Below are 17,082 nucleotides of genomic sequence, written 5' to 3' on the forward strand. Positions count from 1 at the left end.
TACTTAGTGCTTGCAATTTGGCCGACATAATGCAAGAATTTTATCACTTTACTCAGGCAACCCCGAGCGTTGATTAGTGAATGAGAATAATCCGGCCGTAATAAGACACGACAGTTTCATCATCTCGAAGGGCGTACCACCAATCAATGATTCAATTATTAGCTTTTTGTGCTCATTGTTTTAAACAAAAGTGTGTCCTGTTTATGTTTTTGCAATGTATTGGAATTATTGTAAGCTTTCTCAGGAACTTCATTAAAATAAGATGAGAAAAGGTTCACTGTTAGGTAACCCATTTATTAAGGGACTTATTTTTAGCCGGATGTGCAAAGTAGCTACTTCAAGTTCGAGACATTAGTAGCGTGAAGCTATTTGATTATAGGTTTCTGTTATTTAAGTCACCGGAAGATCCATAAGGGATTGTATGACAGGTTCACGGCCGAACCTATTGCGAATTGGGCTGCGGGATATTACTGCTGCCCTGGTACTACGTAAAGAAGGAACACGGCGGATTTTTGTCAGTAAAAGTCTGACACTCCCTCATCGCTGCTAAATCACAGCGGCCATTTGATAATTTTTAACTTCGAAAAAAAAAAGAGAGCCGATGCGATCCCCGAAGCGCCTGTGTGCTATATAGGTACATACTACACAGCACATATCCTAGTCTCTAAAGTCCCGCTCTCGGTCTCCGAAAAATGTCATTGAAACCTGGTTTCCACTGATCATGAATCAATCATTTGGTGCAGTCTTCTGCACCCTTATGTACCTTTTTTGAACTTTAGGAATACATTAATTATGATGACTACTCTACCCTGCAAAAACCTGGTACTACCTACTAGCAACAAGAGAAGAAAATAAAAATAATTAAAACAAATAGGTAAAGGTTATCTTGCCTAGTTATTAATAGATATTGTAGTAACTTCTATCAATCAGCTTAGTTTAATGTTACTATCAATGTTGGTTGTGAATCATTGTGGGTGGCCCCACCGACCTCGAGTGAAGGCTTTGAAAAGTCCCGATACGATCGGTCACAAAGTGGTCAAGTTATTTGCAGGACTTTATAAATAGTCCACTTGTTTACACCGTGTTGCCGATAGATAACAGCCACAGCTACGTCCAGATGTTTCCAGAATGCATTTCTTCGGCTATTTGCATGCACGACAAACTTCAAAGTCGTTATTAATATTTATACAGTGACTTATTTTTGATTCTTGACCCATACACATAAAATTTAAATATGTACTTAATGAATATGTCCTGTTTGGCTTTAAATTCAAATATGATACGTCGCTTCGGCGTCGTCTAATTTATTTATTTGTTTGTAGAGATAAGTTATTTACATATCGCATCAATGCATTACGATCACTAACGAGTATCATTGACTGGTAATAACCGGTAGAGATGTGGAGCAACTAAGCTGCCTTTATCTAGAATATGCTATAACAATCGCACCTAATATTCTAGTTGATTTGATTCAGCTCATTACACGCGAATGTCTCGTTTTGCCATTCCAACTACTGAACATCTGTTAAAATTCGTACTTATACAGTTTCTTGAGGCCGAATAGGGTAAAAAAACGTATGTTCACTCAATATTTTTCTTAACGATACATACTTTCCTAATCGAGTATTGAAAACATAAACCTTCTTTTAGTTCAGTCGGGTAATCCTAGTCACCAAAATACCAACCTAGGGCTTTTCGCCACAAGTAGCAGTGGACACATGACGATTGAGCCTTTTTAGAAGCTTCGTGTCGTGTGCCTTCGAGAAAGTAGGCCTGCAACTGTATTTATAAGGATTTGTTCTGCATCTTGGATCCTTACTTTTCTTTTAATTGAGATAGCTAGTATTATCTTCAGTGTTTTACGACTTCGGCTTGTGATAGACACTGGAGCTCGGTGTTATCAAGGCGATTGTAACCATGTGCAGCAGTAAATCGTAAAATATTACTTACTACTACGACATTACTTGAAATATGATTGTGTATCTACTACTACTAGGTACCTATAAGTATCCGTGTAGGTACTATAAGATAATTTACTGCTAGTGTCACACACGCACAATCGTACACGCGCGCTGTATCTACTCACCAGGGCAGCCTCGTGTACAATTCTTTTCAATTAACTTTTCCCATCTGAAATCACCATTTATTTTATCTAACATATTAAACCTTAACTATTTGACGAGAATCGTGCGATACCTAGTCACTTCAACTCGAAATTCCTGATCATCATCGTTTTGTTTAAGTACCTAATTAGGTGCCTATTAGACCTGAAAACTTCTTTCCATGGGGATGAAGCCTGGCCTAGATGCTGGTTAGATCCTGAAAAAAATCTTTCAAATACAAGCATTTTACATCTAAGTAGGTACGTAAATAAGATAGTAGTCTACATGTGAACATTTCATGCAAATTCAGTCATCTTACAGAGGTCAGTTAAAAGTTTATTTACGAACAAACATCCAAAAACTCACGTTTATTACTCATACTATTTGGACATAACATAAGTAGTAGAGATACATGATAACTTGGCGATCATTAAAGTGGTTGATTAGGTTGATATAATAATAAATTATTAGGATTTTTTCTGGCACTGGCTCAGTTGGTGTTGCGCGGTCGGTAACACTGGCGCCGGAGCCGGGGTTATCGGCGAGGCGCGTGCGCGACGCCCGGCGTGCGCATAAATATCATCGCTCTCTGACAACCGGCTTCAGTCCTCAAAGTGCGTCACCATATTCACACATTACTCAAAATGGTTCGAAGTGCTCTTCGCGAAGACCGTTGTGGTTATTGCACAGCTTGCGTGCGTGCTCGTTTGTGTGCAGCCAGGGGACGGAGTCCCGAACCTTTGGAGTGCGCCTACAAGCACATTCTGGAGTCGTACAGTCCGAATGTGAAACCAGGAAAAATACCAGAGATCCCGAAATCAGCGTGTGACTCGTGCCGGTGGACGTCGCATGCGCAGTTCCCGGAGACGCCGCCCTCGTCCAGTGATCTGAGCCTCGAGTGGAGCTCGCGCTCCTCGCAGCGCTCCCGCACGCGCCGCCGCAAGAGATAGGCCAGTGTGAAAGTGTTGAACACACCACTCGAGTTTTCATCTAGGGATGCCATCCCTCAATAGCGTCGGTAGATGACACCAACGCTTGACGACCGACCACCCGGTGGCACTCCAGCCACTCCTTCCAATTGTGATATCATAATGTATACTTACTATTGTTAACGATATTAATTAAATTATTATTTACAATCGAATCTGTCTTTCATTAACCCAGAACATTAGATCCAGATATTTTATGTGATTGCAATGTCTATGGTTGAGTCTTTGAGTAGCTTGATGTAAGGTTTAGGTAGGTACTCATTAGGTAATGACGTAATATGATAGTTTTAGAGCTTGTTCTCACGAATAGAATATTTACTATGCAATTATTAGAAATCTTATCCTCTTTATACCATTAGTAAGACCTCTATTTAATCTAAATTGTCATAAATGTTCAGTTGAACAGGAAGCTGAGAATAATAAATTATATAGATACATAATGTATTACTAGCTGATACAATTAATGTGCTCATAAATCACAAACATCCAGAACGGATGCAAAACATTTGAAGTTCAGGTACAAAGGTCAATGTATGACCCTTCATATTGTATTAAACAAGGTCGAAATGATAGCGTGGAACTACATTGAATTGGAAGTCACGGGTTGCCCGCTGTCAAGGGATGGAACATAGTATTAATTTTGCCAGACCTTGGTGTAATTTGGTGTAATTTAGTTATATTGCGGTTACATCATCAGTTTAGAAACAAAAGGAAAATTTAATTTTTCCCCCTAAATAAGTAATCCTTTTCCGAATAAGTTGTCGATAATTATGCGCCATGAAATAGATCCTGCTAGGTCACTGTATGTATGGAGAGGATGTGTGTTTGTTACTAAGGACAGTATATTAGCTAGGCCGTGCGGCTTCACCCTTTTTTAGAATTTATTCCTCTGTGTAAAACGTTTCGTTTTAGATATTCATTCTTTGGTAACGTTCTAAGAGTTGTATCATGCACTGAGTAATCGAATACATTGTTGCGGAAATAATAGCAAATTATGTAAGTAACTAGTTTTTTACGGGTTTTTCAGAAAAGATTCAGAGTCGTAAACGTGGCATGTGAACCTAGAGTAAGATGCTTAAAGGCAAGACGCATTGAGGATCTATGAAAATCGGTAGATGCGTAAAGAGAAGTAGATTATGTTAAGGCTGGTCACGTCACATCCTCTCTCCTTAAACTTTGGACCATATTAAACAGGCTAAAGATACATACAGATTAACTAATGAAGGTAGGTAATCTTACAACCTCTTTAACACTTTAACACTGATATAACACCAAAGTCATCTTAATTAACGCTATATTTTTACTAATTATCTTCTAGTCTAATCTTTAAGTCTTGTACAATGGTATTGTAATGAAGCACCGAGCGTGTACCTAAACGAGACCGATACTAACAGGTCATAAGTTCAATTAAATCTGGTGCTAATAAGTTGCGAACGTCACTACTTTTACGTCTTTACGTAAACGTGATTGGTGGCAGAGGTTGCCTGCTTTGGGTCTCGTGTTTCATCTTGAAAACATGATACTTACAGATTAACAAAAATACCTACCTACTGTATTAAACGTTACCTGCGCATTTCAGAGATCTAACGTTTGCATTTGAATCTTGGTAAATAAGTAAGGACGCTGTGACCGTTGCAAGGGTTGAAGGGTCCCATCTACTTTACAATATTAAAGTATTCAAATCGGTCTCTCAATTTAACCGCGGAGGAGTGACAAATAAACGAACTCACATTTGCATACCTCTGGTTAGGATATAGTTATTTGGTTGAGAAGCGTTGAAGTATGGACATTAGGTAACGAAAGAAATAGTAGGTACGAGCGCGATTCAGTGCAATAAAAAAATAACTGCAAAGAAAAGCTGCCGAACTTATCACAACAATGTTTACTGCGTATTCACTTCTGCGTAGTTAAGTTCACCTGGGTAGATAAGTTAACATATGAATTTTTTGGAAACACCCGTTCAAAGACTACCTTTTGTACTTTATGCTCAGCCGCGTTGAAACTACTCGTTTTGTATTTTTAGGAGTGTCAGACCCAAATTCACCGACAACAGAAACGTCAGCTTTTCTTAAAACAACTGTTTATTTTGATTTTATATGTTCAATTCAAAGGAAACAGTTGTTGTAAGAAGACTGACTGATGTAAATGTAGTTCGTACGTAGGGGTAGTACCTATATAAGGGAGTATATTCGGGGAGTACATACATAAAAGAGAAACTAAAAGGGTAGCACATACGGGGTTTCACTAGTATGTATGGGTATAGTACATAAGAGAGTACATAGGTCCCCATATAGGTAGGTAAATGGGGGGGTACAAAAGGGAGTATATATATAAGGTGAGGAACGTAGGTACCTATTTAGGGAAAATACCTAAATATAACATACTCCCTGTACTTAAGACAGAGTATAAAAATAAGAAACGTGCCAATTGCCCATAGTGTCCACTACGGTAGATCCGTCACTGCAGTGTACGTGGGCCTTAATATTTAGGTACTGTTGTTTAATAATGTTTTAAAGCAACCAATGGATGAATTATTATGTCATGTTCAGACGAGACAAACTTCGGAAGGCACGGTCTATTGATAGAGCACAATACATAGAACTGAATGCTAGTCACTTATCTATATGCCTACTACTATTCTATAAAAATATAATTAATTGATAAACTACTTAGTTAGGTAGCAGCGAAACTATTCACTTACATTCATGAATGACAAAGAAGATTATTCTAAAATGACATATATCGTGCGTAGGGACATTGCCCTCGGATCAAATGAACACTATTGATAAGCGTTCTGAAATAAGTCAGTAATGTGAAGTTGTGCAGAAAATTGCTCATAGATATTAGATTATTTTCTATAAGAAGTCTAATAATTCGCTTATTAAAATATAGTAGTTACTAGAAACCGCCAGTTACAAGTTCTTTTGTCTGGCAGACCTCTTTAAAAATAGGACGACCTTTGCCATGATTTATCAATCGACTTTACGTTAATTAAACTTTTGACTTTATCATTAAGTCGAAGCAGATTTTGTTTACTTGTTGAAAGAAATGTTGCTTTTTTCAACGTCACATTCGTGTTTTTACGGATTTATAGTTACTTGAGTAGAGAAAACCCAAAGAAATGTTAATAATAAGGCAAAGATTTCTGTGAAAATAACCTAAGTATAACAGGACCAACCTATTTCAGCGATACCCATTCATATGTGCATTTTCGTAAATTAATGTCAATAAGACAGTATTAATTACCTAATAGCCTCATCTTGATTATTTCAGCATCTATTACCTACTCCGAAATCGACGAAAAAACCATAGGAAGTTAAAAACGTACCTAACCTGATGAACTTTTCTTTTTTTCTATGGATCATTGTTGTCCGAAATAAATGTATTTTATTTATTTATTTTCTTGAGCCATATTTTTTTTTTGCTATATACTTGTTTAGTTACCCATGTAAACTAAAACATAATGTACTTGAATATAAGTAATAACGTACTTACATATATACTTATAAAGAACAATATACTAGGTATGCTGTGATAAGTTCGAACAGCATTACCCTCCTTCGTAAAGAGGTGACGCCAGGCGCCCCGGGTGGCGTCGCGCGTCGACAACTCGCATGCGTCCTACGTGTGATGTGCTCGTGTAAACAAATATTTTTTAGACGAAATAACCAGGCTTGACGCTTTTGACACGTTTCTGAATTGGCTAAATCACTATATTACGTACTAAAATAGGATATTTTAAAACTCCAGGTTTTTCACGGACCTGGGAAATGGTGGAAAGTCGGGAAAGATAAATGTATCAGCTGAAGCTTGAGTGTAGAACAAACTATTTTCTGCACTAAAAGCTTCGGTAAGTTAATAAATAATGACACAAAAAAAAATATCCAGATATGTTTCTATTTAATTGATAATTATTTACACAGGTGCTATGTACAATCAAATATCTACATTGTAGAACAAATACATTTCGTAGAAAAGCAAGAGGTAGCCATTTCATATTTGATATTTTACAATAATACATACAAGTCATAATAAGTCACTTATCCATTCACAATAACATTTGTGTTCAGTCTCACAAGGGTTCTTTAACATGTACCTACAACCATTCCGTTTTACGCAAAACTGCAAAATATACGTTAACTAATGACAGCGATCGTCATTATTTTTCTTGTAAGGGTAATTAAATAATAACTATCATTAAAAAAATATTATTTTACTATCTATTTAACTACTATCGTAACAATCAAAGTGCCTATGTAAGTTTAATAGCAAAAAGTCGCTGTCACGAAATATTTTATCATACTTAATTGTAACGGCGGAATGTTTACTGATTAGTTGTATATTTTAGTGAATATAGGCTGTACATCTTCAGCTCAATTACAATATAATATGGACCTACTTATAATATTATATCTACTTATTTTGATAGGTGTCAGCATTCACTGGATCTTACTGGCAAATCTATATCAAAACTTTGCCAGTAAGAAATCCACTCGCTTCGTATTTAATTTAACCGACTTATTATCGAGTTAACTTATATTAGGGATAAAGGGATAAGGATCAACTGTTATTATTTTGATAGCTTACAAATTAAAAAGTTATTTGTACACACAACTTATGAATTAATAGCCTAGCCTATTCCTGATATCGTTATTTTAATCTATGTGTGTATCTATCGTTAATGTTGTCTTAGAATATATTAACGTAGGTAAATATCTGCAAAAAAAAAACTCATCTCCCTTTTATAGTTTCACAAATAAAACTGTCCTATTTGTTAGTGAAAAATGAAAAGTCGTGTCAGCCTTAAAATTTCGTTCACATTTATTGATAAGTAATGTGACAGAAATAAGTTAAGGAGCTTTGGATTTTGGATTTGGATTTGGAAAATAAAGGATTTTTTTTTTCAAAATATTTCTACTGAGCGAAAATAATACAAATCAGGTAAATTATAACTTTCATCAGGTAGGTAATGTGACAAAACATAGTACATAATATAAGTATATTAAGTTCCTAAGGCTTATTGTTCAGTAAATCACAGGTCATGCGCACATTATGAGCTATGAAGATTGCTTGCATCTTGTGTTGAAATATAGAATAACGACAGGTGCACATGAGAACAGAATGGACACAGGTTTGTTTCTTTACTAGATGCGATCAATCGTCATAGGACAATAGCGTGCTCACGACGAGCGAGTATTCAGATCTCACACATAGGGCCATCATGGAGAACCAAATGACTAGAGGAGATGTCATAACGCAAAATTTACTAAGAAAGTAGCGCGTCAAATGCGGGTGTTCGGGGATCGAGGAAAGTTACTCGCTCCGCCCTCATACGCCAAGGAACCAGAACGGTAAAAGTCTCTTATCCCCGCACTCGGAGACATTTATGCCCATTTTCACCAACAAATACCTAAATTAAGGGATCCCCTAAGAGCATTTACGGAACACTTAATAAGAATTTCGTTTTCACCAAAGTTTAGGTATCCCTTATCCATAGTTATTTATGTCAAAATTGGGAGAGCCCTTATTCTAAGTGGCACTTAGATTAAGAGATTGTTGGTGAAAATGGGCATTGATGACTTAAGTAACTCCTTGTGACGGATTGTCAAGGAAATCTTTCACTAAGGAATGGCTAATGTCTCTGAGTGCGAGGGTTAGTTCTAGTAAATGACCGTTTTGGTCACGTATACCATACGTTACCTGACCTATCTGCCTTATGACATGTCCATCATCATCTCGGTCATCTTTCCTTCTTAGTCTAGTGTGACGCGGTGACGGCATAGGTGACGTTGGGTGGCGTGGCGGGCGGCAGCGTGGGCAGCGGCGGCGTGGGGTACACGCGGCACGGCGCACCCGCCGGCGCTCCCAGCATGCCCAGTAATAAGTACGATACCAGCGAGCCTGATAGCAGCCCGCCGTTGTATGAAAGTGTCATCATGTTACCTGACAACGAGATACTTTTAGGTCATCATCATCCTCCGAGGCTTTTCCCTACTATTTTCGGGTCGGCTTCCAGTCTCACCAGATGCAGCTAAATACCAGTGCTTTACAAGGAGCGATTGCCTATCTGACCTCCTCAATCCAGTTACCCGACCCGGGCAACCAAGTGCGCCTTGTAAACTTTTAGGTAGGTATAGGAGGAAAATTGTATGACTTGGGTGTTTTAAAAACTTTGCTTGCTTCACTTACAGGTTTGTTCTACAATCTCATATAATCAGCTGTGCAACAAATACATTTGAGATGATTTATCTTATCTGCACCACAGAGATAGTGCATTTATTTCCAACGACTTATACATATATGTATATGTAGAAAGTAATGGAATATATCGAGTAGGTAGATTAGGTACTGAAAAAAATATTAAATCGGAACGGTATACTTACCAGCAATCTCACGATGTTCCCGTCCAACGCGAGATGGCGCTAGTATCATAGGTACCGAGCCAAACAGGCCATTTGAGAAGCCAAGCACCACGGAAAATAATATAGGGTACACCTGAAATGAATTTTATTTACATGACACAGTTAACATGTACTAGGTACATAACAACTAAATCGGTCTAGAGGTCGGTGTTGGTCGTCTCTACTTGCTACCTTATTGCTGTGTATTTCACCGATTCGCTTAGGTAGAAGAAAAATAGTACTGTAGTGCACTCAGTAAAATACTGACGAATGCCCTCACTGAAATAAGGTTAAGTTGCTTCCGAGTATCTAAGACTGTTTTCCCGCAATTTAATGCACATACCTGGAGAATTTCTTCCCGCATTTGAAAAAAATATAAGTACCTCTAGCATATTTTACTAGCTAGTCCAGCTTCCTTTTTGGGGTACAAATCAACAAGCAAAAAAATTTCTTCTTTATTATATACGTATAGAATACGATAGGTTACGTACGTCTCCAACGATGTGAGGCGAATGTCTGGGCGCAGCGCACAGCAGCATGAGCGGCACTAACAGCAACCGCAGCCCGCTCGCCATCAGCAGCTGACTGCGACTCCATTCATACGGCCACGCTGCCGCTATCTGATCAAGGAATATAACTTATTACTAAGAAGCTTTGGATCTTCCTTCAGTGTTTCGGAGGGCAAAAGTTATAATCCTGAGAGATAACGAGGAAACCAAAAGAGCACCAGGTGAAAAATCTTTGCACTCCAGTGCAGCACGTAACTTTTTCTGCCACCTCATTGAGGAAATTACAAAAAAAATAACATCGGTCCATTGTGCAATTAAATTGCTAACGTGAACGTGAAACTTATCCTTAATATATTCTATGCCACCAAAGGTAGGTACCAAAAATTCACTCTTGTGGTCCGTGCTTGTATCTGTACTTTCTTAACATTCTTAACTATGACTAAAAGGCATTAAAAGAACCACTTACTTTTCCAATAAAATCGAAAAGATTAAAGGCAGACATGAGTATAATAGGCATCCAGGTGCCAAGCCGGCAGGAGGGCACCTCGGAGGCGATGCCAGGGTACAGACTCAACGTGGTGAAGTACACCAGTCCGATTGACACCATGTACGGGTAGATCGCTCGGGCCACTGCCCACCGAGCCAACACCCCACCTGGAAGCACACGTAATAACATTGATGATGTGCTATGTAGAAGACTGGTGCTCAGCTGCAGTTGATCAGTTGGGAAAAGGCAAACAGATGATGATAGTAAACAGCGCAATTGCTGTCCTAGAGACGAGCTTTATTTCGATATATTCAGTCTCTTCCTAAGCCGTAATCCTCAAACTAAGATGGACAAGGTTACAAAATGTTACCATCGACATCTGTCTTTAAAGAAAGTACTGTGCACTGTAGGTATTCGGTATTCCTGTTTGTTTGTAATATTCCATTAACCGATATTTACTAATTTCATCTTTCTAATAACAGCCTATGTAGAAGGTTGGTTCTCATTTATGATTCGATAAAATAATCAACATGCTTACGTTTGAAGGCTCTCCAGGAGGTGGGTCTTTCAGGCGACTCAAAGACCACGTCTTCCACTTTATAGGAAGGTCTTGGGGTGCGCAGAGTGGAGGAGGTCTCTGACGCCACGCTTTCAGGGAACTGCTCTACCGCGCCCTCTGCCGGCACTGGCGCGACAGCTGTCGGCGAATACACCGGGTTGGCGAAGCTGAAAGCATTGCTCTCGATTTCTCCTGAAAGAGTATATTTTAAGAAAATAAATAGTTTTGATATATACTCTGCTCTAGTATTATAAAGAGGAAAGACATGATTCTTCTTTTACATCAATAGACTCCGAAACTAGTCGTCGGATAAGAAAAAATCTTTCACTGTTGGGAAGGTACCCTATCATGAACAAAGGATGTTTGTACATCAAATATACTACATACCTTGTCCAGTTGTCGAGAGCACAGGACTCTGAAGTTTTAAAACGCCGTAACTAGCTTCACCAGCTTCGCTTTCCATCTGTAATTTAAGTATTTAGGTATTTATTAAGGCTTATTGTTCACTGTTCTTTGTAATTACATACAATGTAAATTTTAATTCCTCTAATAGTCTTACCAAGGTAGCATCTTCGTTAGGATTCAAGTGAAGCTGAATACGCCTCCTGTGCCGCGATTCATTAGTGAGTCGCAAGTAATGTTGCACGAGGGGATGTCGCATCATTACGTGATGCAACATGGAGTGTCCCAGCAAGATCAGTATGGAGAACACGAAGAACATGAACGTGCTTCGTTGCGGCTGACGGAAACCGTACTTGGTGACAATCCGGTCCAAGGACACCCAAAATCCAGCAGCACCTAGAGAAAATAAGGGCCTAAATACGATTTACTTTTTTATGCTAAATTCTGCTTCTTATATCCTAAAGCTTTCCAAATATTATTACGTTGTACAATAACAAACACAGAAAACCGATAGGTACATTAAATGACAGAACAATAAGTGCTTTAAGACTGTAACTATTAAATTAATCTGTGCTATTACGGCCGACAGTTTGTCCGATAAGGGGGAAAAAAAGAAAATCGTGAATTGAATCAAACTATTCAGTCGGTCTGAACCTGCTAAATGCCAGATCTTGTAATGTGTGTTCCATTCATCTTCGTACTGATTTAAGCAAACTATCGGTTTACAAGAAGTTTGTAGTGTGCGAAGTGCGAGTAGGTACCTACTCTATAAGTCGCAAAAAAGAATTTCCTCCTTGAGACGATATTTCTTGTTAGTTATAATATTTTTAGTAACTTACTCTCGCCCGCCATCACAGCCTGGGTGTACCTCGGCGGCAAACAACCAGTGAAGCCGTAGTACGAGGCTTGCTGAACGGTACACCCAAAAGCAACCACTCCAATGGCAACCAGGTTGATGGTGTAGGACACCCGCGTTGAGAACCCGTCCCAGCCAATGTTGCACACAGCTACGAATAACATCGTCGCTAGGGAAACGAGGATGCCTGGAAGATAGCAAGTAATTGGAGTACAAAATTCTTATAAAGATTCTACAAGTGAATCAAGACGTCAGTGCAAAAGTAAACATTTGGATCAGATAAGGGACTGAAATTGTTTAGTGCAGCTAGTGAGGCAAGATCAAAAGTATTCAGAATATCAAATAGGAAGAGCGCCAAGGATTTTTTTATGGAACGTTTGACACACAATTGCACGGTTAGAAGTAAATCCCATTCTGAAATCAGAAAAATACGATGTTTTGACTAGACTCCGTTTTTGTTTGACCGAAATCTGTTTTTCATGACCAATATCGAAGCTTGCGTTCTCGCGATAATTTAGAGGAGTGCATTGTAAGTAGGTCCTATGTCGTATTAGATTAACTCTGTAAAGGCATAGTAACTTTGAGATGAATAAATAAATAAATTTTGTTTTACTTCAATCGGTTTCCCAAAAAGAAGGAAGCTCTCAACTCGAATGTCAGTATCAATCAGTTACGCGCATATTTGGGTGCAGAGAGTTTCTCGTAAATAAACTCTTTTGCAAAAAAAGCGGGCACCTATGCGAAATCTTGGTTTTAAGGACTTTACGTGTATTTCAAAGGGTTCTAATGACTGTAGGATGTTACTAGCATCAAAAGGGCTAGACAAGCATGCGTGAGAGTGTATTCTAAATTTGAATTTTGGAGAAATGTTAAGAAAACGGTTAAACCTTGCTTTGGACTAGTTCCTACTAGAAAGTTCGTCGGCGTTTTGAAAAGTTTTTGACGTGATTTTCATAAAACTGATAGTGCAGTTTTATTTAATGATTAATGGACTTTTCTATTACATCAAAACATTTTTTTAAAACTATGCGTTTTTGATAAAATTTTCACCTGCTCTAAATGATCTATAGTGATGATAGGTGGCAATGTTAAGAGTTTCGGTATTTTTGTGTAAAGTGTTCTATTGTTTAGATATTGTACCTACGCGGTTTTAAATATCCCTTTCTCACAAATAAACACAATTTAGAATAGTCTCAGTACTTTGGGCTGCGACCAAACCAATTTAAAGTTAGCAGTGCCGATCACAACTCATCTCCTATCAGACTTTGACATTTTGAAAAATCTTGAAATTCTACAAAATACAAAAAATATCGGATAGACTGTAAGCATAAAGCCTTAAGGTCTCGTAATTACGGATTTTTAAACAACCTCGCATCTGGGGAAACCCCGTAGACCTCTGAAGATCTATGAGTCTGAGCGTTCTAATAACGTGTTTTCATCAAACGGGCATTTTGTTAAATAAAGTTGCCTGCGCCGAGTTTTTCGTATATCTACAGTACTTTCCTGCTTAAACCATAACAATAATTAGCTACCTGCTCATTTCTTAAGAAACATACCTTTGGCCAATAATTTTTAATTCATGACTCCCTTTCAGCTAAATCATCGTTTAGTAACACGACACCTATGGAGTTATCCAGAGCTTCAACAAGGCAACAATTTGACTGTATGGATAGTTTTAGCCCTCCTCATCATTTTTCATATGGTTAATTTCACATTTATCACAAAATTCTGTGTTTTTTAAATGTCAAAGTCTGATAGGAGATGAGTTGTGATCGGCACTGCTAACTTTAAATTGGTTTGGTCGCAGCCCAAAGTACTGAGACTATTCTAAATTGTGTTTATTTGTGAGAAAGGGATATTTAAAACCGCGTAGATACAATATCTAAACAATAGAACACTTTACACAAAAATACCGAAACTCTTAACATTGCCACCTATCATCACTATAGATCATTTAGAGCAGGTGAAAATTTTATCAAAAACGCATAGTTTTAAAAAAATGTTTTGATGTAATAGAAAAGTCCATTAATCATTAAATAAAACTGCACTATCAGTTTTATGAAAATCACGTCAAAAACTTTTCAAAACGCCGACGAACTTTCTAGTAGGAACTAGTCCAAAGCAAGATTTAGGCCGGCAGCACACATCCGGTTTCCGGATACGGTTTCCTGATCAGGAATTAAGATTCGGGATTCCGTGTCACTAGCGCACACATTCGGTTTTTTTCATTCGGAATTTACATGGCCAGTACGTAAAGAGGAACCATATTGAAGGCACGACATCATGGACTATGACGAATATTGATTGCTGTTGCACTTTTACTTGCGCTAAACAAGAAAAAGAGGAAACGACGTTACTGGGTACACCCGTCGAATGCTCAAAGATTATCCAAAAGTCAATTCTATGTTAAAACAGCTAAATTACGAGCATACCCAGAAGAATTATTTATTAAGTATTATAGAAAGTCCATTAAATCCTTTGATGAACTTCATAAATGTCTTTACTAACAATAATGGATTGTATTATCTGAATAAAAATTGATTATTATTATTATAAAGGCATAGATATGAGAGAAATAAAAAAACTCATTATTTTTGGGTATTTATTGTTAATTGTTCAATAAACAGGTTTTTTTATAATATTTAATACAAAAATAAAAACATATTTATATAAAAAGCCAGTCACAGGCGGGCTCTGAATGTTCTGATACACGTCCATTCGGAACAGGGCTACCTTGATTCAGAATGAAAATTTCCGTATGTGTGCGGCGGTCGAACCAAATTGTTCGCGAGCGCTGCGTTCGGAATGACGTCATCAGGTTTTATTCCGTTCTGAGTACCCGAACGCACGGAGAAAATTTTAAACCGAATGTCAGGTTTTTTTCCGTCCGGAAAAAGTAAGAACGTGTGCGCTCTTGTGAACATTTTGTATGAAAAAAGAGCATTCTGGTTTCCGGATCAGGATTCCTGATCAGGAAACCGGATCAGGAAACCGGATGTGTGCTGCCGGCCTTAACCGTTTTCTTAACATTTCTCCAAAATTCAAATTTAGAATACACTCTCACGCATGCTTGTCTAGCCCTTTTGATGCTAGTAACATCCTACAGTCATTAGAACCCTTTGAAATACACGTAAAGTCCTTAAAACCAAGATTTTGCATAGGTGCCCGCTTTTTTTGCAAAAGAGTGTATATTTATAAATAAAGAACTAACCGAAAGTGATCCTAGTGTTGTATGTAAACAGATCGAGCAGGAGGTTGTTGAGACAGACGGCGACGCACGCCGACGCTATGTACACAGTCGACATGTCGAACATTATCGTCGTGTTCGGGTAGTGCATCTGGAAGTAGTCGACCGCCATGATGAAACTGAAATATAACAACAAAGGTAATATCCCATATACCTAGGCATCCCTATACCTAGTATCCCATATACCTAGGCAATTTACGTAGGCAGGTACATAGTACCTACTTTCGTGTACCTTAAAGTTTTCGACTTTTGACCTTAATTATTCTTTAATATAAAGACATAAATAAAGAAAGAAGATCTGATGTAGGTATTAATAGAGATATTATGAATGGCAGATATTATGAGCTATATAATTTGTAAGATTGATCTAAGTTCCATGTAGCTAAATAAAATTTTGACCTGATCACATTGTGCTTGTTCAGAGGAAAAAGCTCATAGCCATTTTCTTCTTCACTTGGTTTTCCGGAAGAATTTCCGGCGCTAGGAGCAAACGGATATAAAACTATCGAAGGCATTCTATAGGTTTAAATACCCGGTGTCCACAGATAAAGAAACATGGTTGAAAATAAATTAAGGAACAGTTCATCCATGCATCTAAACAACCTTCACGCTTTAGCCCTAGTACATCAATAGTGTAAACGTCCCTATTTCTTAAAACTATTGTTCTATTTTGAAGATGGTGAAAATACATAGCAAACAGTTAAACCTACTGATTTCTATTTGTTGGTGGGCTTGGGCCGTATATGTATTGCATGATGAATAGTTACCTATTGAATGGCAGTAAGAATGCAGCTCCTGCCACGAACAGCGTGAGGTAGACGGAGTTGTACCGGTCCGGCGGCGGCGCCCCCGGGTCGGGCATCGAAGACAAGGGCTCGCCGCGCGCCGCACGGATCGCCTCGATCCGGGCGTACCCCCGGCCTAGCGTCTCATTCATTTTGCCAAATGTATCACCACTCTCACATTTACCTACATCCTTTATTTCTTTACTCCAGTTATTTGTTTACAGTAAAAACCCTAAATTGAAACTAATTTAATCAATTCAAAACAACATGTGCGCATGTTAGTTATTTTCAATTAATGATAGCTTTTGTTTTAAAATCTATAAGAGTCAATTTTTAATCACACCTACGTATATCCGTGATTATTCTTTGTGCTTCTTAGTTTCACTTAATACTATATTCACATTTGATTGAGTTACTAATTTTGTTTTACTATTATGAAATTTCTCGTTTATTTTGAATGGTTTTGTTTGTAGAGTATTTAATATTCACTGTGTTATAAACAATATTCTTCGCCGGCGGTCTTGACAGGCAGCGAAAGAAAATCTTTTACGCATGCGTGATACACATCGATTTTCAGTGAGGGGGACAAGTTTGGGTGCGAGTCGCTACCCTTAGGCATCCTCAAGACTAACAGCTAACAGGTTCCTTAGTAACATTTGTGGTAACTACTTACAGGTAATAGTTTCGAAATACTTACTTAATACTTACCTATTAAAATAAATAGGTACAGCTAGCTAAATTAGGT

General features: G+C 38.0%; 1 protein-coding gene across 1 annotated transcript; it reads right to left on the reverse strand.

Annotated features, from left to right (window-relative positions):
• Positions 1-6,972: 6,972 nt before the first annotated feature.
• On the reverse strand, positions 6,973-17,007 carry LOC110370228 (equilibrative nucleoside transporter 4). Its single transcript, XM_064036788.1, has 10 exons — positions 16,320-17,007; positions 15,517-15,671; positions 12,289-12,492; positions 11,607-11,845; positions 11,435-11,510; positions 11,027-11,239; positions 10,468-10,655; positions 9,984-10,112; positions 9,475-9,586; positions 6,973-9,034 (listed from the first exon to the last, which is right to left on the reverse strand). The coding sequence occupies exons 1-10, from the start codon at positions 16,487-16,489 to the stop codon at positions 8,850-8,852; spliced, it is 1,671 nt and encodes a 556-aa protein (XP_063892858.1). The 5' UTR covers positions 16,490-17,007; the 3' UTR covers positions 6,973-8,849.
• Positions 17,008-17,082: the final 75 nt, after the last annotated feature.

This window comes from Helicoverpa armigera, chromosome 11 (genome assembly GCF_030705265.1).
Source record: "Helicoverpa armigera isolate CAAS_96S chromosome 11, ASM3070526v1, whole genome shotgun sequence".
NCBI classification, from domain to species: Eukaryota; Metazoa; Arthropoda; class Insecta; order Lepidoptera; family Noctuidae; genus Helicoverpa; species Helicoverpa armigera.